Below are 17,223 nucleotides of genomic sequence, written 5' to 3'. Positions count from 1 at the left end.
TGTGTTCGTCACTTTTTGTTAAATCACATAAATAGTAACTCTTCCATTTCAGAGCCTGGATTTTCCCCCTGAGGCTAATATCCATATCATGCTGAAATCAATAGAACAGGGGACAAACGTTTAGGGTTCTACATTGTGACATCATTAAAATACTCCTACTACAATGTTAAAACATTCTACATTGTGACATCACTAAAATACTCCTACTACAATGTTAAAACATTCTACATTGTGACATTATTTCATTGATATCATGAAACAACTCCTTCATGTAGTTTCTGATGTTTGATCAGATAACTTTTATCAGAGTATGTCTTCCCACATTGAGTACAGCTATAAGGATTATGTCCTGTGTGTGTTCTCTGGTGCAAAGTCAGCTGGCTAGATGTAGTAAAACTCTTCCCACATTGACTACAGTTATAAGGTTTCTCTCCTGTGTGTGTTCTCTGGTGTGTCGTCAGACATCCAGATGTACCAAAACTCTTCCCACATTGATCACATTTAAAATCTTTTCTCTCCTGTGTGTGTTCTCTGGTGTACTATCAGGCTGTTTAGCTGATTAAAACTCTTCCCACATTGATTACAGGTTTCTCTCCTGTGTGTATTCTCTGATGTGATTTCAGGGTTTGTAGCCGAATAAAACTCTTCCCACATTGATCACAGCCATAAGATTTCTCTCCTGTGTGTGTTCTCTGGTGTATAGTTAGATAGCTAGATGTAGAAAAACTCTTCCCACATTGACTACAGCTATAAGGTTTATCTCCTGTGTGTGTCCGTTGGTGTACTATCAGGCTGTTTAGCTGAGTAAAACTCTTCCCACATTGACTACAGCTATAAGGTTTCTCTCCTGTGTGTCCCCGCTGGTGTACTATCAGGCTGTTTAGCTGAGTAAAACTCTTCCCACATTGATCACAGCCATAAGATTTCTCTCCTGTGTGTATTCTCTGGTGTGATTTCAGGGTTTGTAGCAGAATAAAACTCTTCCCACATTGATCACAGCCGTATGATTTCTCTCCTGTGTGAATTCTTTTATGTATTTTAAGGTTTGATGAAGAGTTGAATCTCTTCCCACAGTCAGAGCAGCAGTGAGTTCTCTTCCCTGTGGGTCTCTGCTGGTGTTTCTTGAGGTGTTCTGATCTGGAGAGACTCCTCTCTGCCTCTTCAGCATCATGATGTTGTTGAGGCTCCCCAGAGGATCCACGATAGTTAAGTATCTCTCCTGTGTGAACAACAAAGTCAGACAGATGGTTAAAGGCCCACAACAGCAGAAATCCACTATTTATTTGAGGTAAAGGGTGATGTCCAGAGCGTACCCATGAAACTGTACAACAATTGTCATCTGTTAAATTTGAAAATTAAGACAGTCAAGATAGCAACAATAGTCATATTTAGTCTTGTTTTCACATTAGTAGTAACATCGATGATTGTAGGCTAGAAATAAGTTATTCAAGTTGTTGAAACACTAAGCAGTGTGCCAGACGACTTTTGGTCTCCAATATAGGCCCCTTTCTGTGTTTAATAAAATTGCAGCACGAGGGCAGAAACACCTCCCTGCTAATAAGGAAACCAATAGTTATGGATGTAGTATATCTGGTAATGAGGAAACCACTAGTTATGGATGTAGTATATCTGGTAATGAGGAAACCACTAGTTATGGATGTAGTATATCTGCTAATGAGCAAACCACTAGTTATGGATGTAGTATATCTGGTAATGAGGAAACCACTAGTTATGGATGTAGTATATCTGGTAATGAGGAAACCGCTAGTTATGGATGTAGTATATCTGGTAATGAGGAAACCGCTAGTTATGGATGTAGTATATCTGGTAATGAGGAAACCACTAGTTATGGATGTAGTATATCTGGTAATGAGGAAACCACTAGTTATGGATGTAGTATATCTGGTAATGAGGAAACCACTAGTTATGGATGTAGTATATCTGGTAATGAGGAAACCACTAGTTATGGATGTAGTATATCTGGTAATGAGGAAACCACTAGTTATGGATGTAGTATATCTGGTAATGAGGAAACCACTAGTTATGGATGTAGTATATCTGGTAATGAGGAAACCACTAGTTATGGATGTAGTATATCTGGTAATGAGGAAACCACTAGTTATGGATGTAGTATATCTGGTAATGAGGAAACCACTAGTTATGGATGTAGTATATCTGGTAATGAGGAAACCACTAGTTATGGATGTAGTGTATCTGGTAATGAGGAAACCACTAGTTATGGATGTAGTGTATCTGGTAATGAGGAAACCACTAGTTATGGATGTAGTGTATCTGGTAATGAGGAAACCACTAGTTATGGATGTAGTATATCTGGTAATGAGGAAACCACTAGTTATGGATGTAGTATATCTGGTAATGAGGAAACCACTAGTTATGGATGTAGTATATCTGCTAATGAGGAAACCACTAGTTATGGATGTAGTATATCTGCTAATGAGGAAACCACTAGTTATGGATGTAGTATATCTGGTAATGAGGAAACCACTAGTTATGGATGTAGTATATCTGGTAATGAGGAAACCACTAGTTATGGATGTAGTATATCTGGTAATGAGGAAACCACTAGTTATGGATGTAGTGTATCTGCTAATGAGGAAACCACTAGTTATGGATGTAGTGTATCTGGTAATGAGGAAACCACTAGTTATGGATGTAGTATATCTGGTAATGAGGAAACCACTAGTTATGGATGTAGTATATCTGGTAATGAGGAAACCACTAGTTATGGATGTAGTATATCTGCTAATGAGGAAACCACTAGTTATGGATGTAGTATATCTGCTAATGAGGAAACCACTAGTTATGGATGTAGTATATCTGCTAATGAGGAAACCACTAGTTATGGATGTAGTATATCTGGTAATGAGGAAACCACTAGTTATGGATGTAGTATATCTGCCTGGAGCAAAAAATAGTGCGCAAAGATTTTAGTTTTTCACAATGTATTCTGAATATTACAGCGCACTATCAGGACAAGATCAGGAGTGCTACTCAAGGAAACTCACATTAAGCTCTGTGTCTATTCACTAATTCACCACCGTGGGGAAAACCCAGGGGAGTTCTCAGAGGCTGACAGCAAAAATAGCCTCCATTTAAAGGTTGATTATAAGTGCATTTCACATTACTTTGGATTATAATTGTAAGGCTCGTTTGAATCTCCTGCTTAATATGTTTGTGTTATTGTCGCAAATCAACTGATTTATACTTAAAAAAACACTTCAACCAGTAAAATGCTCCTTGGCTAGCTTTTCCATCAGCCTGACAATGAGGGTTTGAACAGTAAGTGTTTAACAAACAATAACATAGTAGAGGTCGACCGATTATGATTTTTCAACGCCGATACCGATTATTGGATGACCCCCCCCCCCAAAAAAAACATACCGATTAAATCGGCCGATTTTAAATATATATATTTGTAATAATGACAATTACAACAATACTGAATTAACACATTTATTTGAACTTAATATAATACATCAATAAAATCAATTTAGTCTCAAATAAATAATGAAACATGTTCCATTTGGTTTAAATAAATAATGAAACATGTTCCATTTGGTTTAAATAATGCAAAAACACAGTGTTGGAGAAGAAAGTAAAAGTGCAATATGTGCCATGTAAAAAAGCTAACGTTTAAGTTCCTCGCTCAGAACATGAGAACATATGGAAGCTGGTGGTTCCTTTTAACATGAGTCTTCAATATTCCCAGGTAAGAAGTTTTAGGTTGCAGTTATTATAGGAATTATAGGACTATTTCTCTCTATACCATTTGTATTTTATACACCTTTGACTATTGGATGTTCTTATAGGCACTTTAGTATTGCCAGCCTAATCTCAGGAGTTGATAGGCTTGATGTCATAAACAGCGCTGTGCTTCAAGCATTGCTAAGAGCTGCTGGCAAACGCAGGAAAGTGCTGTTTGAATGAATGCTTACAAGCCTGCTGCTGCCTACCACCACTCAGTCAGACTGCTCTATCAAAGATCAAATCATAGACTTAATTATAATATAATAAACACAGAAATACGAGCCTTAGGTCATATTCAATTTAATATCGCTCTTCAAAGACCCAGGAAGGGGTGGAGCCAAACAGGTGTTGTACCTCATTTCCCTCCTTCAGGGAACAGTAATTATAGTCATAAAGTTACACTCCCTTTCAGTTGGTCAACTTCGGTACAACATACTATGGGACAATACAATCATTCCTCAACTGACCCAAACAGATACTAAATGAAACGCCCCCTGGCAGACCACCCAGACCTGACCCCGCAAGATGCTTCAGTTGTCAATTTATTAATTGTCTTTTGTTTGAAACACTCCTGTCAATGTTGAGTAAGGACGCACACCTAATTACCCATATAGAAGTAGGACTAGTCTACCTAATTACCCATATAGAAGTAGGACTAGTCTACCTGGTTACCCATATAGAAGTAGGACTAGTCTACCTGGTTACACATATAGAAGTAGGACTAGTCTACCTGGTTACACATATAGAAGTAGGACTAGTCTACCTAATTACCCATATAGAAGTAGGACTAGTCTACCTGGTTACCCATATAGAAGTAGGACTAGTCTACCTGGTTACACATATAGAAGTAGGACTAGTCTACCTGGTTACCCATATAGAAGTAGGACTAGTCTACCTGGTTACCCATATAGAAGTAGGACTAGTCTACCTGGTTACCCATATAGAAGTAGGACTAGTCTACCTGGTTACACATATAGAAGTAGGACTAGTCTACCTGGTTACCCATATAGAAGTAGGACTAGTCTACCTAATTACACATATAGAAGTAGGACTAGTCTACCTAATTACCCATATAGAAGTAGGACTAGTCTACCTGGTTACACATATAGAAGTAGGACTAGTCTACCTGGTTACACATATAGAAGTAGGACTAGTCTACCTGGTTACCCATATAGAAGTAGGACTAGTCTACCTGGTTACCCATATAGAAGTAGGACTAGTCTACCTGGTTACCCATATAGAAGTAGGACTAGTCTACCTGGTTACACATATAGAAGTAGGACTAGTCTACCTGGTTACACATATAGAAGTAGGACTAGTCTACCTGGTTACCCATATAGAAGTAGGACTAGTCTACCTGGTTACCCATATAGAAGTAGGACTAGTCTACCTGGTTACCCATATAGAAGTAGGACTAGTCTACCTAATTACACATATAGAAGTAGGACTAGTCTACCTGGTTACCCATATAGAAGTAGGACTAGTCTACCTGGTTACACATATAGAAGTAGGACTAGTCTACCTAATTACACATATAGAAGTAGGACTAGTCTACCTAATTACCCATATAGAAGTAGGACTAGTCTACCTGGTTACCCATATAGAAGTAGGACTAGTCTACCTGGTTACCCATATAGAAGTAGGACTAGTCTACCTAATTACCCATATAGAAGTAGGACTAGTCTACCTGGTTACCCATATAGAAGTAGGACTAGTCTACCTGGTTACCCATATAGAAGTAGGACTAGTCTACCTAATTACACATATAGAAGTAGGACTAGTCTACCTAATTACCCATATAGAAGTAGGACTAGTCTAATAGCCTACAGCTGTGTCTGTCCCAAACTCACTGGGGCAGGAAACTCTGTGGGCCCAGAATATTTGATACAATGTTGCAAGCTTGCCTTCTTCAGTTTCAGGCTACCCAGTTGATAGTAGATACAATGTTTCAAAATCATTGTAGACAGGCCATGTGCAGCCAATGTGATTTATAAGGTATTTATTTTGATCAGGATATTTTCTAACTGCAGTCTGCAATGTTTTTATTTGTTGGCTATTTTTACATAGTTGGCAATAAAAGTTACTTTTAGATTTGTATAATTTATATTTAGATTTAGATAGAATGTAGATTAATCACAGACAATGATTTTGAGATACTATTAGGAATTAAAATGAAACTGTTCCACGAAAATGAAAATATGAAAATCATAACTGGCACCAGATCAGTAGAAATGGTCAGATAAATTGGCACCAAATGGAAAAGGTTGCTGACTGCTGGTGTAGTCTATTACCAGAAACTATAGGAGCATAACGACTGCTGGTGTAGACTATTACCAGAAACTATAGGAGCATAACGACTGCTGGTGTAGTCTATTACCAGAAACTATAGGAGCATAACGACTGCTGGTGTAGCCTATTACCAGAAACTATAGGAGCATAACGACTGCTGGTGTAGCCTATTACCAGAAACTATTGGAGCACAACGACTGCTGGTGTAGTCTATTACCAGAAACTATAGGAGCACAACGACTGCTGGTGTAGCCTATTACCAGAAACTATTGGAGCACAACGACTGCTGGTGTAGCCTATTACCAGAAACTATAGGAGCATAACGACTGTAGTCTATTACCAGAAACTATAGGAGCATAACGACTGCTGGTGTAGCCTATTACCAGAAACTATTGGAGCACAACGACTGCTGGTGTAGTCTATTACCAGAAACTATAGGAGCATAACGACTGCTGGTGTAGTCTATTACCAGAAACTATAGGAGCATAACGACTGTAGTCTATTACCAGAAACTATAGGAGCACAACGACTGCTGGTGTAGCCTATTACCAGAAACTATTGGAGCACAACGACTGCTGGTGTAGTCTATTACCAGAAACTATAGGAGCATAACGACTGCTGGTGTAGTCTATTACCAGAAACTATAGGAGCATAACGACTGCTGGTGTAGCCTATTACCAGAAACTATAGGAGCATAACGACTGCTGGTGTAGTCTATTACCAGAAACTATAGGATCATAACTACTGCTGGTGTAGCCTATTACCAGAAACTATAGGAGCATAACGACTGCTGGTGTAGCCTATTACCAGAAACTATTGGAGCACAACGACTGCTGGTGTAGCCTATTACCAGAAACTATAGGAGCATAACGACTGTAGTCTATTACCAGAAACTATAGGAGCATAACGACTGCTGGTGTAGCCTATTACCAGAAACTATTGGAGCACAACGACTGCTGGTGTAGCCTATTACCAGAAACTATAGGAGCATAACGACTGCTGGTGTAGCCTATTACCAGAAACTATAGGAGCATAACGACTGCTGGTGTAGCCTATTACCAGAAACTATAGGAGCATAACGACTGCTGGTGTAGCCTATTACCAGAAACTATAGGAGCATAACGACTGCTGGTGTAGTCTATTACCAGAAACTATAGGAGCATAACAACTGCTGGTGTAGCCTATTACCAGAAACTATAGGAGCATAACAACTGCTGGTGTAGCCTATTACCAGAAACTATAGGAGCTTTGTGGGCTATACTCGGCCTTGTCTTCGGACGGTAAGTTGGTGGTTGTAGACATCCCTCTAGTGGTGTGGGGGCTGTGCTTTGGCAAAGTGGGTGGGGTTATATCCTGCCTGTTTGGCCCTGTCCGGGGGTATCATCGGATGGGGCCACAGTGTCTTCTGATCCCTCCTGTCTCAGCCTCCAGTACTTATGCTGCAGTAGTTTATGTGTCGGGGGGCTAGGGTCAGTCTGTTACATCTGGAGTATTCTCTTGTCTTATCCGGTGTCCTGTGTGAATGTAAATATGCTCTCTCTAATTCTCTCTTTCTCTCTTTCTTTCTTTCTCTCGGAGGACCTGAGCCCTAGGACCATGCCTCAGGACTACCTGGCATGATGACTCCTTGCTGTCCCCAGTCCACCTGGCCATGCTGCTGCTCCAGTTTCAACTGTTCTGCCTGCGGCTATGGAACCCTGACCTGTTCACCGGACGTGCTTGTTGCACCTTCGGCAACTACTATGATTATTATTATTTGACCATGCTGGTCATTTATGAACATTTTAACATCTTGACCATGTTCTGTTATAATATCCACCCGGCACAGCCAGAAGAGGACTGGCCACCCCTCATAGCCTGGTTCCTCTCTAGGTTTCTTCCTAGGTTTTTGGCCTTTCTAGGGAGTTTTTCCTAGCCACCGTGCTTCTTTCACATGCATTGCTTGCTGTTTGGGGTTTTAGGCTGGGTTTCTGTACAGCACTTTGAGATTCCAGCTGATGTACAAAGGGCTATATAAATAAATCTGATTTGATGATAACGACTGCTGGTGTAGCCTATTACCAGAAACTATAGGAGCATAACGACTGCTGGTGTAGCCTATTACCAGAAACTATAGGAGCATAACGACTGCTGGTGTAGACTATTACCAGAAACTATAGGAGCATAACGACTGCTGGTGTAGACTATTACCAGAAACTATAGGAGCATAACGACTGCTGGTGTAGTCTATTACCAGAAACTATAGGAGCATAACGACTGCTGGTGTAGTCTATTACCAGAAACTATAGGAGCATAACGACTGCTGGTGTAGTCTATTACCAGAAACTATAGGAGCATAACGACTGCTGGTGTAGCCTAATACCAGAAACTATAGGAGCTTAACGACTGCTGGTGTAGCCTATTACCAGAAACTATAGGAGCATAACGACTGCTGGTGTAGCCTATTACCAGAAACTATAGGAGCATAACGACTGCTGGTGTAGACTATTACCAGAAACTATAGCTTAACGACTGCTGGTGTAGCCTATTACCAGAAACTATAGGAGCATAACGACTGCTGGTGTAGCCTATTACCAGAAACTTTAGGAGCAGAACATCAGAATGTACGAAGGCCAGCAGCAGCAGGAGGAGTAGGCTAAGGAAGAGGTTTTTCTGATGGTTAGGCTATCTTGTTTCAGAGGGGTGTCATCAATAGCCCATAATGACAAAGTGAAAACAGGTAAAAAACAGAAATACCTTATTTACTGAAGTATTCAGACCCTTTGCTATGAGACTCGAAATTGCTTTCAGGTGCATCTTGTTTCCATTAATCATCCTTGAGATGTATCTACAACTTGTTCGGAGTCCACCTGTGGGAAATTCAATTGATTGGATATGATTTGGAAGGCACACACCTGTCTATATAACGTCCCAGAGTTGACAGTGCACGTCAGAGCAAAAACCAAGCCATGAGGTCGAAGGAACTGTCCGTAGAGCTCCAGGACAAGCTTGTGTCGAGGCACAGATCTGGGGAACGGTACCAAAAACAAATTCTGCAGCATTGAAGGTCCCCAAGAACACAGTGACCTCCATCATTCTTAAATGGAATACTCTTCCTAGAGCTGGTCACCAGGCCAAACTGAGCAATTGGGGGAGAAGGGCCTCGGTCAGGGAGGTGACCACAAACCTGATGGTCACTCTGACAGAGCTCCAGAGTTCCTCTGTGGAGATGGGAGAACCTTCCAGAAGGACAACCATCTCTGCAGCACTCCACCAATCAGACCTTTATGGTACAGTGGCCAGACAGAAGCCACTCCTCAGTATAAAGCATATGACAGCCTGCTTGGAGTTTGACAAAAGGCACCTTAAGGACTCTAAGACCATGAGAAACAAGATTCTCTGGCTTAATGAAACCAAGATTGAACTCATTGGCCTGAATGCCAAGAGTCAGGTCTGGAGGAAACCTGGCACCATCCCTACGGTGAAGCATGGTGGTGGCAGCATCATGCTGTGGGGATGTTTTTCAGCAGCAGGGACTGGGACACTAGTCCGGAAAGTATTATGTGAAATTATTTTGATGTGATATTTAAATATTGTGTGAAATTATTCTGAATTGATATGAAAGTATATGTGAAATTATTTTGATGTGATATTTAAGTATTGTGTGAAATTATTTTGATGTGATATGAAACTACAGCAATTTATGTTTCTAGAAACGTATCGCAATTGAGAATCGATTCACATTTAGATGGAATATTTGACTATTTTAGCTGCCAGAGCCAGTCTACCTCTGAAAATAACATACAGTCCTTGGACCTTGAGGAGTAACGGGGGCAGCAATCAGCAGTAGAAACAATAACAAAGCGAACTCCCTGCCCGTTTCAGTAAAAAGCTGAGGGATGGGGCTGGAGAAATGTAACCATCCATGATATCAACATTCTAGTTTTAACCATGTTTTGAGGATATACAGTGTTTGTTTATATTTACTGACAAACATTGGAGTAAAAAAAGCTTATTTGGGTTCTGATAGGGTACAACAGTTGAACTAAGCTCATGAGGCATTTATAAGTGATTTATTCAAGAAACAGATGGGTACATATCATTAATGTATAAGTCCCAAAATGGATGTAACAACTGCTGATTGCCCCTTTAAGAGAACATATTGGGCTAATCTAATAGGAGATATTGAGGACTACAGTATTTCAGGCATTGTCATTGGATGCATTTGATCAATTGTTAACGTTTTGTTGATGGTCCACTCTTGATGTTCTACACGTTACAGTGTAGCTTCAGCCATTCCTACAGAACAACATTAAAGTGTAGAACCCCTTTACTGCATATTGGTTCAACGACTGCAGAGACGGTACTTACTGGTGTTAAACACATCTCCAACCTCCTCTTCTTCCTCCAATGTGACAGTCATCTCCCCCTCCTCCTCTTTCACTCCAAAAACGGAATCCTCCTCTTTCTCTGCCGCCTCTTCTTTTACAGTAACATCCTCCTCCTCTTTCACTCTGAACGCGTCTTCCTCTTCTTTCACTGTAACGTCTTTCTCTTCTTCTTTCACGCTAACAACTTCACCCTCTACTTGTTTTTGTATTGTAACAGCCTCCTCTTCCTCCTCCTCTTTCACTAGAGCTTCTTTCTCCGTCCAGCAGACCTCCTCTTCTTTAGCAGGAGGAGAGTAGCTTAGTGAACTCATGGTCGGGGATGTTAGCTAGCTAGCATTAGCGACTAGCCTAGTTCTAAGCTAACTTAGCAAACCAGCTAGCTGACAAACAACGTAAATATATAATTAAATGGGCCAACAAGTACATACGACAGAAGTGTGTTTAATACACAGCGACAAATATACACCAAACCAGTGTAAAGAGCGTGAATGTTGTAGCTATGTTTGCTAGAAAGCTACCGAGGTGTCTGACTAGCTGTAGTTGTTGAAGGAGCGTCCCGTCCACTAGATTATACGTCACACTGGCAGCATCGCCTGAACCTAAAAGACGCACATCGCCATCTGCTGACTGGAGGGGGCAACGCAGTTGAGGAACCAAACGTTTATTTTTCATTTATTTCAGGAAAGTTTAATATTATATTAAGTCGTTCAAAGAGAAGCATGTGTTGATTGATTCGTTTTTAATGAGTGAGAATTTAATACAAACTTTACACCCACTACATATTTTCATTGAACCATACTTCTGACATGGATCATTTTGACCCCAGAGGCATATCTTTTATCATAGCCAAAATGTGGTTCATTCAATTATTCCAATTTTTAATGACTTTGTCAAACAACTTGTTTTTAATATATATAAATCATGGTTTAGTGTTTCTGTGTCAAAATTTACTTTTAATTCAAATCCTTTGGAGTCATTTTGACTCCAGCCAAAAGCACCTTTGTTAAATAGGACGTTTATTTCAAATCAAATCACATTTTATTGGTTACATCACGTGTTTAGCAGATGTTATTGTGGGTGTAGCGAAATGCTTGTGTTTCTAGCTGCGACAGTGCAGTAATATCTATCAAGTAATATCTAACTATTTCACAACATAGACCCAATACACACATATCTAAGTATTTGAATCTAGGTTTCTCTGTAGACATGATCCATCCCACCAGAGGGTGGAGGGGCTCCTGTATCAGTGGTTTTGACAGATAGACACCTGCAGACACACTGTATAGTGCGTGTACTCTCCATGTACTCTCCTAAGATTGGACTTTTCTATACCACGTATCACATGACTGTGTACAAAACTGCCAGTGGTAGAAAACACTCCCAGCGGTAGAAAACTCTGCCAGAGGTAGAAAGCCCTGCCAGTGATATACAGAGCATTCGTTAAGTATTCCGACCCCTTCACTTTTTCAACATTTTGTTACGTTACAGCCTTATTCTAAAATTGTATAATTTTCCCCCCTCATCAATCTACACAAAATACCCCATAATGACAAACCAAAAACAGTTTGACATTTTTGCAAATTGATTAACTTAAGTATTCAGACCCTTTGCAATGAGACTCAAAATTGAGCTCAGATGCATCCTGATTCCATTGATCATCCTTGAGATGTTTCTACAACTTGATTGGAGTCGACTTGTGGTAAATTCAATTGATTAGACATGATTTGGAAAGGCACACACCTGTCTATGTAAGGTCCCACAGTTTACAGTGCATGTCAGAGCAAAAACCAAGCCATGAGGTCCAAAGGAATTGTCCATAGAGCTCTGAGACAGGATTGTGTCGAGGCACAGATCTGGGGAAAGGTAGCAAAAAATGTCTGCAGCATTGAAGGTCCCCAAGAACACAGTGGCCTCCATCATTCTTAAATGGAAGAAGTTTGGAACCACCAAGACTCTTCCTAGAGCTGGCAGCCCGGCCAAACTGAGCAATCGGGGGAGAAGGGCCTTGGTCAAGGAGGTGAACAAGAACCCGATGGTCACTCTGACAGAGCTCCAGTGTTCCTGCCAAGTAAGCAGCTACTCTTCCTGGGGTTTATTATGAATCCCCATTAGTTCCTGCCAAGTAAGGTCAGGGAGCTCCGCCCCTTTCCAGCAAAAGGTATAAATGATGGGTTATGAATTAACAGGTATAAATGATGGGTTATGAACAAACAGGTATAAATAATGGGTTATAAATTAACAGGTATAAATGATGGGTTATGAACTAACAGGTATAAATGATGGGTTATGAATTAACAGGTATAAATCATTGGTTATGTATTAACAGGTATAAATGATGGGTTATGAACTAACAGGTATAAATGATGGGTTATGAATTAACAGGTATAAATGATGGGTTATGAATTAACAGGTATAAATGATGGGTTATGAACTAACAGGTATAAATGATGGGTTATGATTTAACAGGTATAAATGATGGGTTATGAATGAACAGGTATAAATGATGGGTTATGAATTAACAGGTATAAATGATGGGTTATGAATTAACAGGTATAAATGATGGGTTATGAATTAACAGGTATAAATGATGGGTTATGAATGAACAGGTATAAATGATGGGTTATGAATTAACAGGTATAAATGATGGGTTATGAATTAACAGGTATAAATGATGGGTTATGAATTAACACATCCCCTGCGAGCCCAGGCATTTCAATACCTTCAGGATTTCTTACGGTCCATGTGCAATGTATATGGTTACCTCTCTATCTCTTCTTTAACAAGCTCAACACCCTTTACACATGTATTGTACTGGAATTATCACATTGGCTGGCAGAAACATTTATTGGGCCATCGAAGCTGTCTCAGTGAGAGACTAGTTGATTATGGACTAACAGTCTAACAGTTTGAAGGTCACAACTCACGTTATTCTGGTTAAACAGAGAGAGACCAGTTGATTAAGGAGTGGGGATTTTTTGACAATTAGGAAATAATATGTCATGTTTTACTCGTACCTCAGCCAGCATTGTGAATGGTTAGGAAATAATATGTCATGTTTTACTCGTACCTCAGCCAGCATTGTGAATGGTTAGGAAATAATATGTCATGTTTTACTAGTACCTCAGCCAGCATTGTGAATGGTTAGAAAATAATATGTCATGTTTTACTCGTACCTCAGCCAGCACTGTGAATGGTTAGGAAATAATATGTCATGTTTTACTCGTACCTCAGCCAGCATTGTGAATGGTTAGGAAATAATATGTCATGTTTTACTCGTACCTCAGCCAGCATTGTGAATGGTTAGGAAATAATATGTCATGTTTTACTCGTACCTCAGCCAGCATTGTGAATGGTTAGGAAATAATATGTCATGTTTTACTCGTACCTCAGCCAGCATTGTGAATGGTTAGGAAATAATATGTCATGTTTTACTCGTACCTCAGCCAGCATTGTGAACGGTTAGGAAATAATATGTCATGTTTTACTCGTACCTCAGCCAGCATTGTGAATGGTTAGGAAATAATATGTCATGTTTTACTCGTACCTCAGCCAGCATTGTGAATGGTTAGGAAATAATATGTCATGTTTTACTAGTACCTCAGCCAGCATTGTGAATGGTTAGGAAATAATATGTCATGTTTTACTCGTACCTCAGCCAGCATTGTGAACGGTTAGGAAATAATATGTCATGTTTTACTCGTACCTCAGCCAGCATTGTGAATGGTTAGGAAATAATATGTCATGTTTTACTCGTACCTCAGCCAGAATTGTGAATGGTTAGGAAATAATATGTCATGTTTTACTCGTACCTCAGCCAGTATTGTGAATGGTGTCTATAAACTAGTGGTTTCCTCATTACCAGATATACTACATCCATAACTAGTGGTTTCCTCATGACCAGATATACTACATCCGTAACTAGTGGTTTCCTCATTACCAGATATACTACATCCATAACTAGTGGTTTCCTCATTACCAGATATACTATATCCATAACTAGTGGTTTCCTCATTACCAGATATACTACATCCATAACTAGTGGTTTCCTCATTAGCAGATATACTACATCCATAACAAGTGGTTTCCTCATTAGCAGGGAGGTGTTTCTGCAATCAAATTGCGTGTGCATTGCCCTCGTGCTGCAATTTTAGCAAACACAGAAAGGGGCCTATATTGGAGACCAAAAGTCGTCTGGCACACTGCTTAGAGTTTCAACAACATGAATAACTTATTTCTAGTTACTACTAATGTGAAAACAAGACAAAATATGATTGTTGCTAAGTTGACTGTCTTAATTGTCAAATAATTTAACAGACCTCAATTGTTGTAGAACTTCATGGGTATGATCTGGGCATCACCTTTTACCTCAAATAAACAGTGGATTTCTGCTGTTGTGGACCTTTAACCATCTGTATGACTTTGTTGTTCACACAGGAGAGAGGCGGGACAGTCGTGGATCCTCTGGGGAGCCTCAACAACATCGTGATGCTGACGAGGCAGAGAAGAGTCTCTCCAGATCAGAACTCCTCAAGAAACACCTGCAGAGACCCACAGGGAAGAGAACTCACTGCTGCTCTGACAGTGGGAAGAGATTCACCTCATCAGGCATTACAATTCATCAGAGAACACACACAGGAGAGAAACCTTATAGCTGTGATCAATGTGGGAAGAGTTTTATTACATCTAACATTCTGACTCAACACAAGATAACACACACAGGAGAGAAATCTTATAGCTGTGATCAATGTGGGAACAGTTTTGGTCGATCTGGAGAACTGACAGTGCACCAGAGAATACACACAGAGAGAAACCCTATAGCTGTGATCAATGTGGGAAGAGTTTTGCTGCATCTACCAATCTGACTCTACACCAGAGAAAACACACAGGAGAGAAATCTTATAGCTGTGGTCAATGTGGGAAGAGTTTTGTTCAATCTGGCCATCTGACATTACACCAGAGAACACACACAGGAGATAAACCTTATAGCTGTGATCAATGTGGAAAGAGTTTTGCTGCATCTAGCACTCTGACGCTACACCAGAGAACACACACAGGAGAGAAACCTTATAGCTGTGGTCAATGTGGGAAGAGTTTTGTTCAATCTGGCCATCTGACAGTGAACCAGAGAACACACACAGGAGAGAAACCATTTAGCTGTGATCAGTGTGGGAAGAGTTTTACTGAGTCTGGGGGTCTGACTAAACACCAGAGAACACACACAGGAGAGAATCCTCATAGCTGTGACCAGAGATAATTTGATAAAAGATCTCTGATCAAACATCAGAAAATACATACATGAAGGAGTTGTTTCATGATATCAATGAATTAATGTCACAATGTAGAATGTTTTAACATTGTAGTAGGAGTATTTTAATGATGTCCCAATGTAGAACCCTAAACGTTTGTCCCCTGTTCTATTGATTTCAGCATGGTATGGATATTAACCTCAGGGGGAAAATCCAGGCTCTGAAATGGAAGAGTTACTATTTATGTGATTTAACAAAAAGTGACTAACAAAAAAGTTGTTACACTTACCATGTTGGTGACCCACTGGAATCAAAATGCACCACTTCAAAATGTAGCTAGCTGTTTTCTACAAATTGTCCTCTAACCAGGGATGTACACATTATTCCCAGATTCCATGTGGTTTTTGAGCTGTTAGTTTTAACATGACGTGCAACCTCATCTCCCTTCTGTCACACAATTGATTTCAACATGATATCGATGAGTTATGACAAATAAGTGTTGTGTTCCTTTGTTTAGCGACCCCTACATTTAAATGCATCACTCCAAAATGTAGCTGACTGTCTTCTGCAGGTTGTCCTCTAACCAGTGAGGTAAAATATATCTCCCATTTCCATATGTTTATTTTTTAGTTGTGTTAGTTTCAACAGCACGTACAACCTGATTTTCCCCCTAATCGATATCAGTGATTTATTGCTACTTGTCAAAACAACAGCGTTTTTGGTGCTTGTGCAATTTATAAGGTGCTTGTTTAAAGAAATACAAGTAATATGATTATTGTGGCAGATGTTTGTGTTGATAGTACATTTATGTTTAGGTTTTCAATATATCCCAAGCTGTTTCTGCGTATTGGTTATTGATTTGGACACGTTAAAACTGTGTTTTGACATCGGGCTATCCCACCTAGTTAAATGTAATTGAAAAGACGTTGAAAAGAAGACTATGCCCGACATCCAATATATGTTCGGTTTTTGTTGAAAGTGAAAGTTGAGAAGATGTCGTTTTTTTCAATGTACTTGCAGCCTATACACATGGACACAGTATAATAAATTGGTCTATAATCAATTTTATGAACAATCCTACATCACTCCAGTATTTATTGACAACATTCAAATGCTAATTGTCTTTATTCCACTACTGAAGAAGCATGACTCAAATCACCTCATATTTCAAACATTCAGCCTGACAAAAGATACATGTTTTATTATTCCATGCCTCACCATTAAGTTAATTATTGCCAATACATATTAACAAAGGGGTGTACATTTGGTCACAATTTATTTTGACTGCATGTTTTTCCGTATTGGAGATGAGTTTTGTTTGGACTCGTTCCAAGGGGAATAGAAGCTAGTGAGTTTTAGGAAGACAAGAGTTGTAGAAGCTAGTGAGTTTTAGGAAGGATTCTATAGAAAGAAAAAGGTGAAATAATCCTATTGTATATTATTATTTAGAAATACGTGTTTTTTCTTGTTTTTAATTGTTGACATCCAGTAGACACCATGTTTATATTGGTGAAGGTGAAGCATTGTAGTTGATTATAATGTGAAATGGA

At 39.6% G+C, this 17,223-nt stretch overlaps 1 protein-coding gene and 1 pseudogene across 1 annotated transcript; one reads left to right on the top strand and one right to left on the bottom strand.

Annotated features, from left to right (window-relative positions):
• Window positions 1-294: 294 nt before the first annotated feature.
• Window positions 295-1,317, bottom strand: LOC145867173 (uncharacterized). Its single transcript, XM_082971224.1, has 2 exons — window positions 1,314-1,317; window positions 295-1,219 (listed from the first exon to the last, which is right to left on the bottom strand). Exons 1-2 carry the CDS (start codon window positions 1,315-1,317, stop codon window positions 552-554), a joined length of 672 nt encoding a protein of 223 aa, XP_082827350.1. The 3' UTR covers window positions 295-551.
• A 13,446-nt stretch (window positions 1,318-14,763) lies between these two features.
• Window positions 14,764-15,800, top strand: LOC145867172 (uncharacterized; annotated as a pseudogene).
• The last annotated feature ends 1,423 nt before the right edge of the window (window positions 15,801-17,223 follow it).

The sequence above is a fragment of the Salmo salar genome, unplaced genomic scaffold (assembly GCF_965601325.2).
Source record: "Salmo salar unplaced genomic scaffold, fSalSal1 ptg000221l, whole genome shotgun sequence".
In the NCBI taxonomy this organism is placed as follows: domain Eukaryota; kingdom Metazoa; phylum Chordata; class Actinopteri; order Salmoniformes; family Salmonidae; genus Salmo; species Salmo salar.
This window is presented reverse-complemented; position numbering and strand designations above follow the sequence as displayed.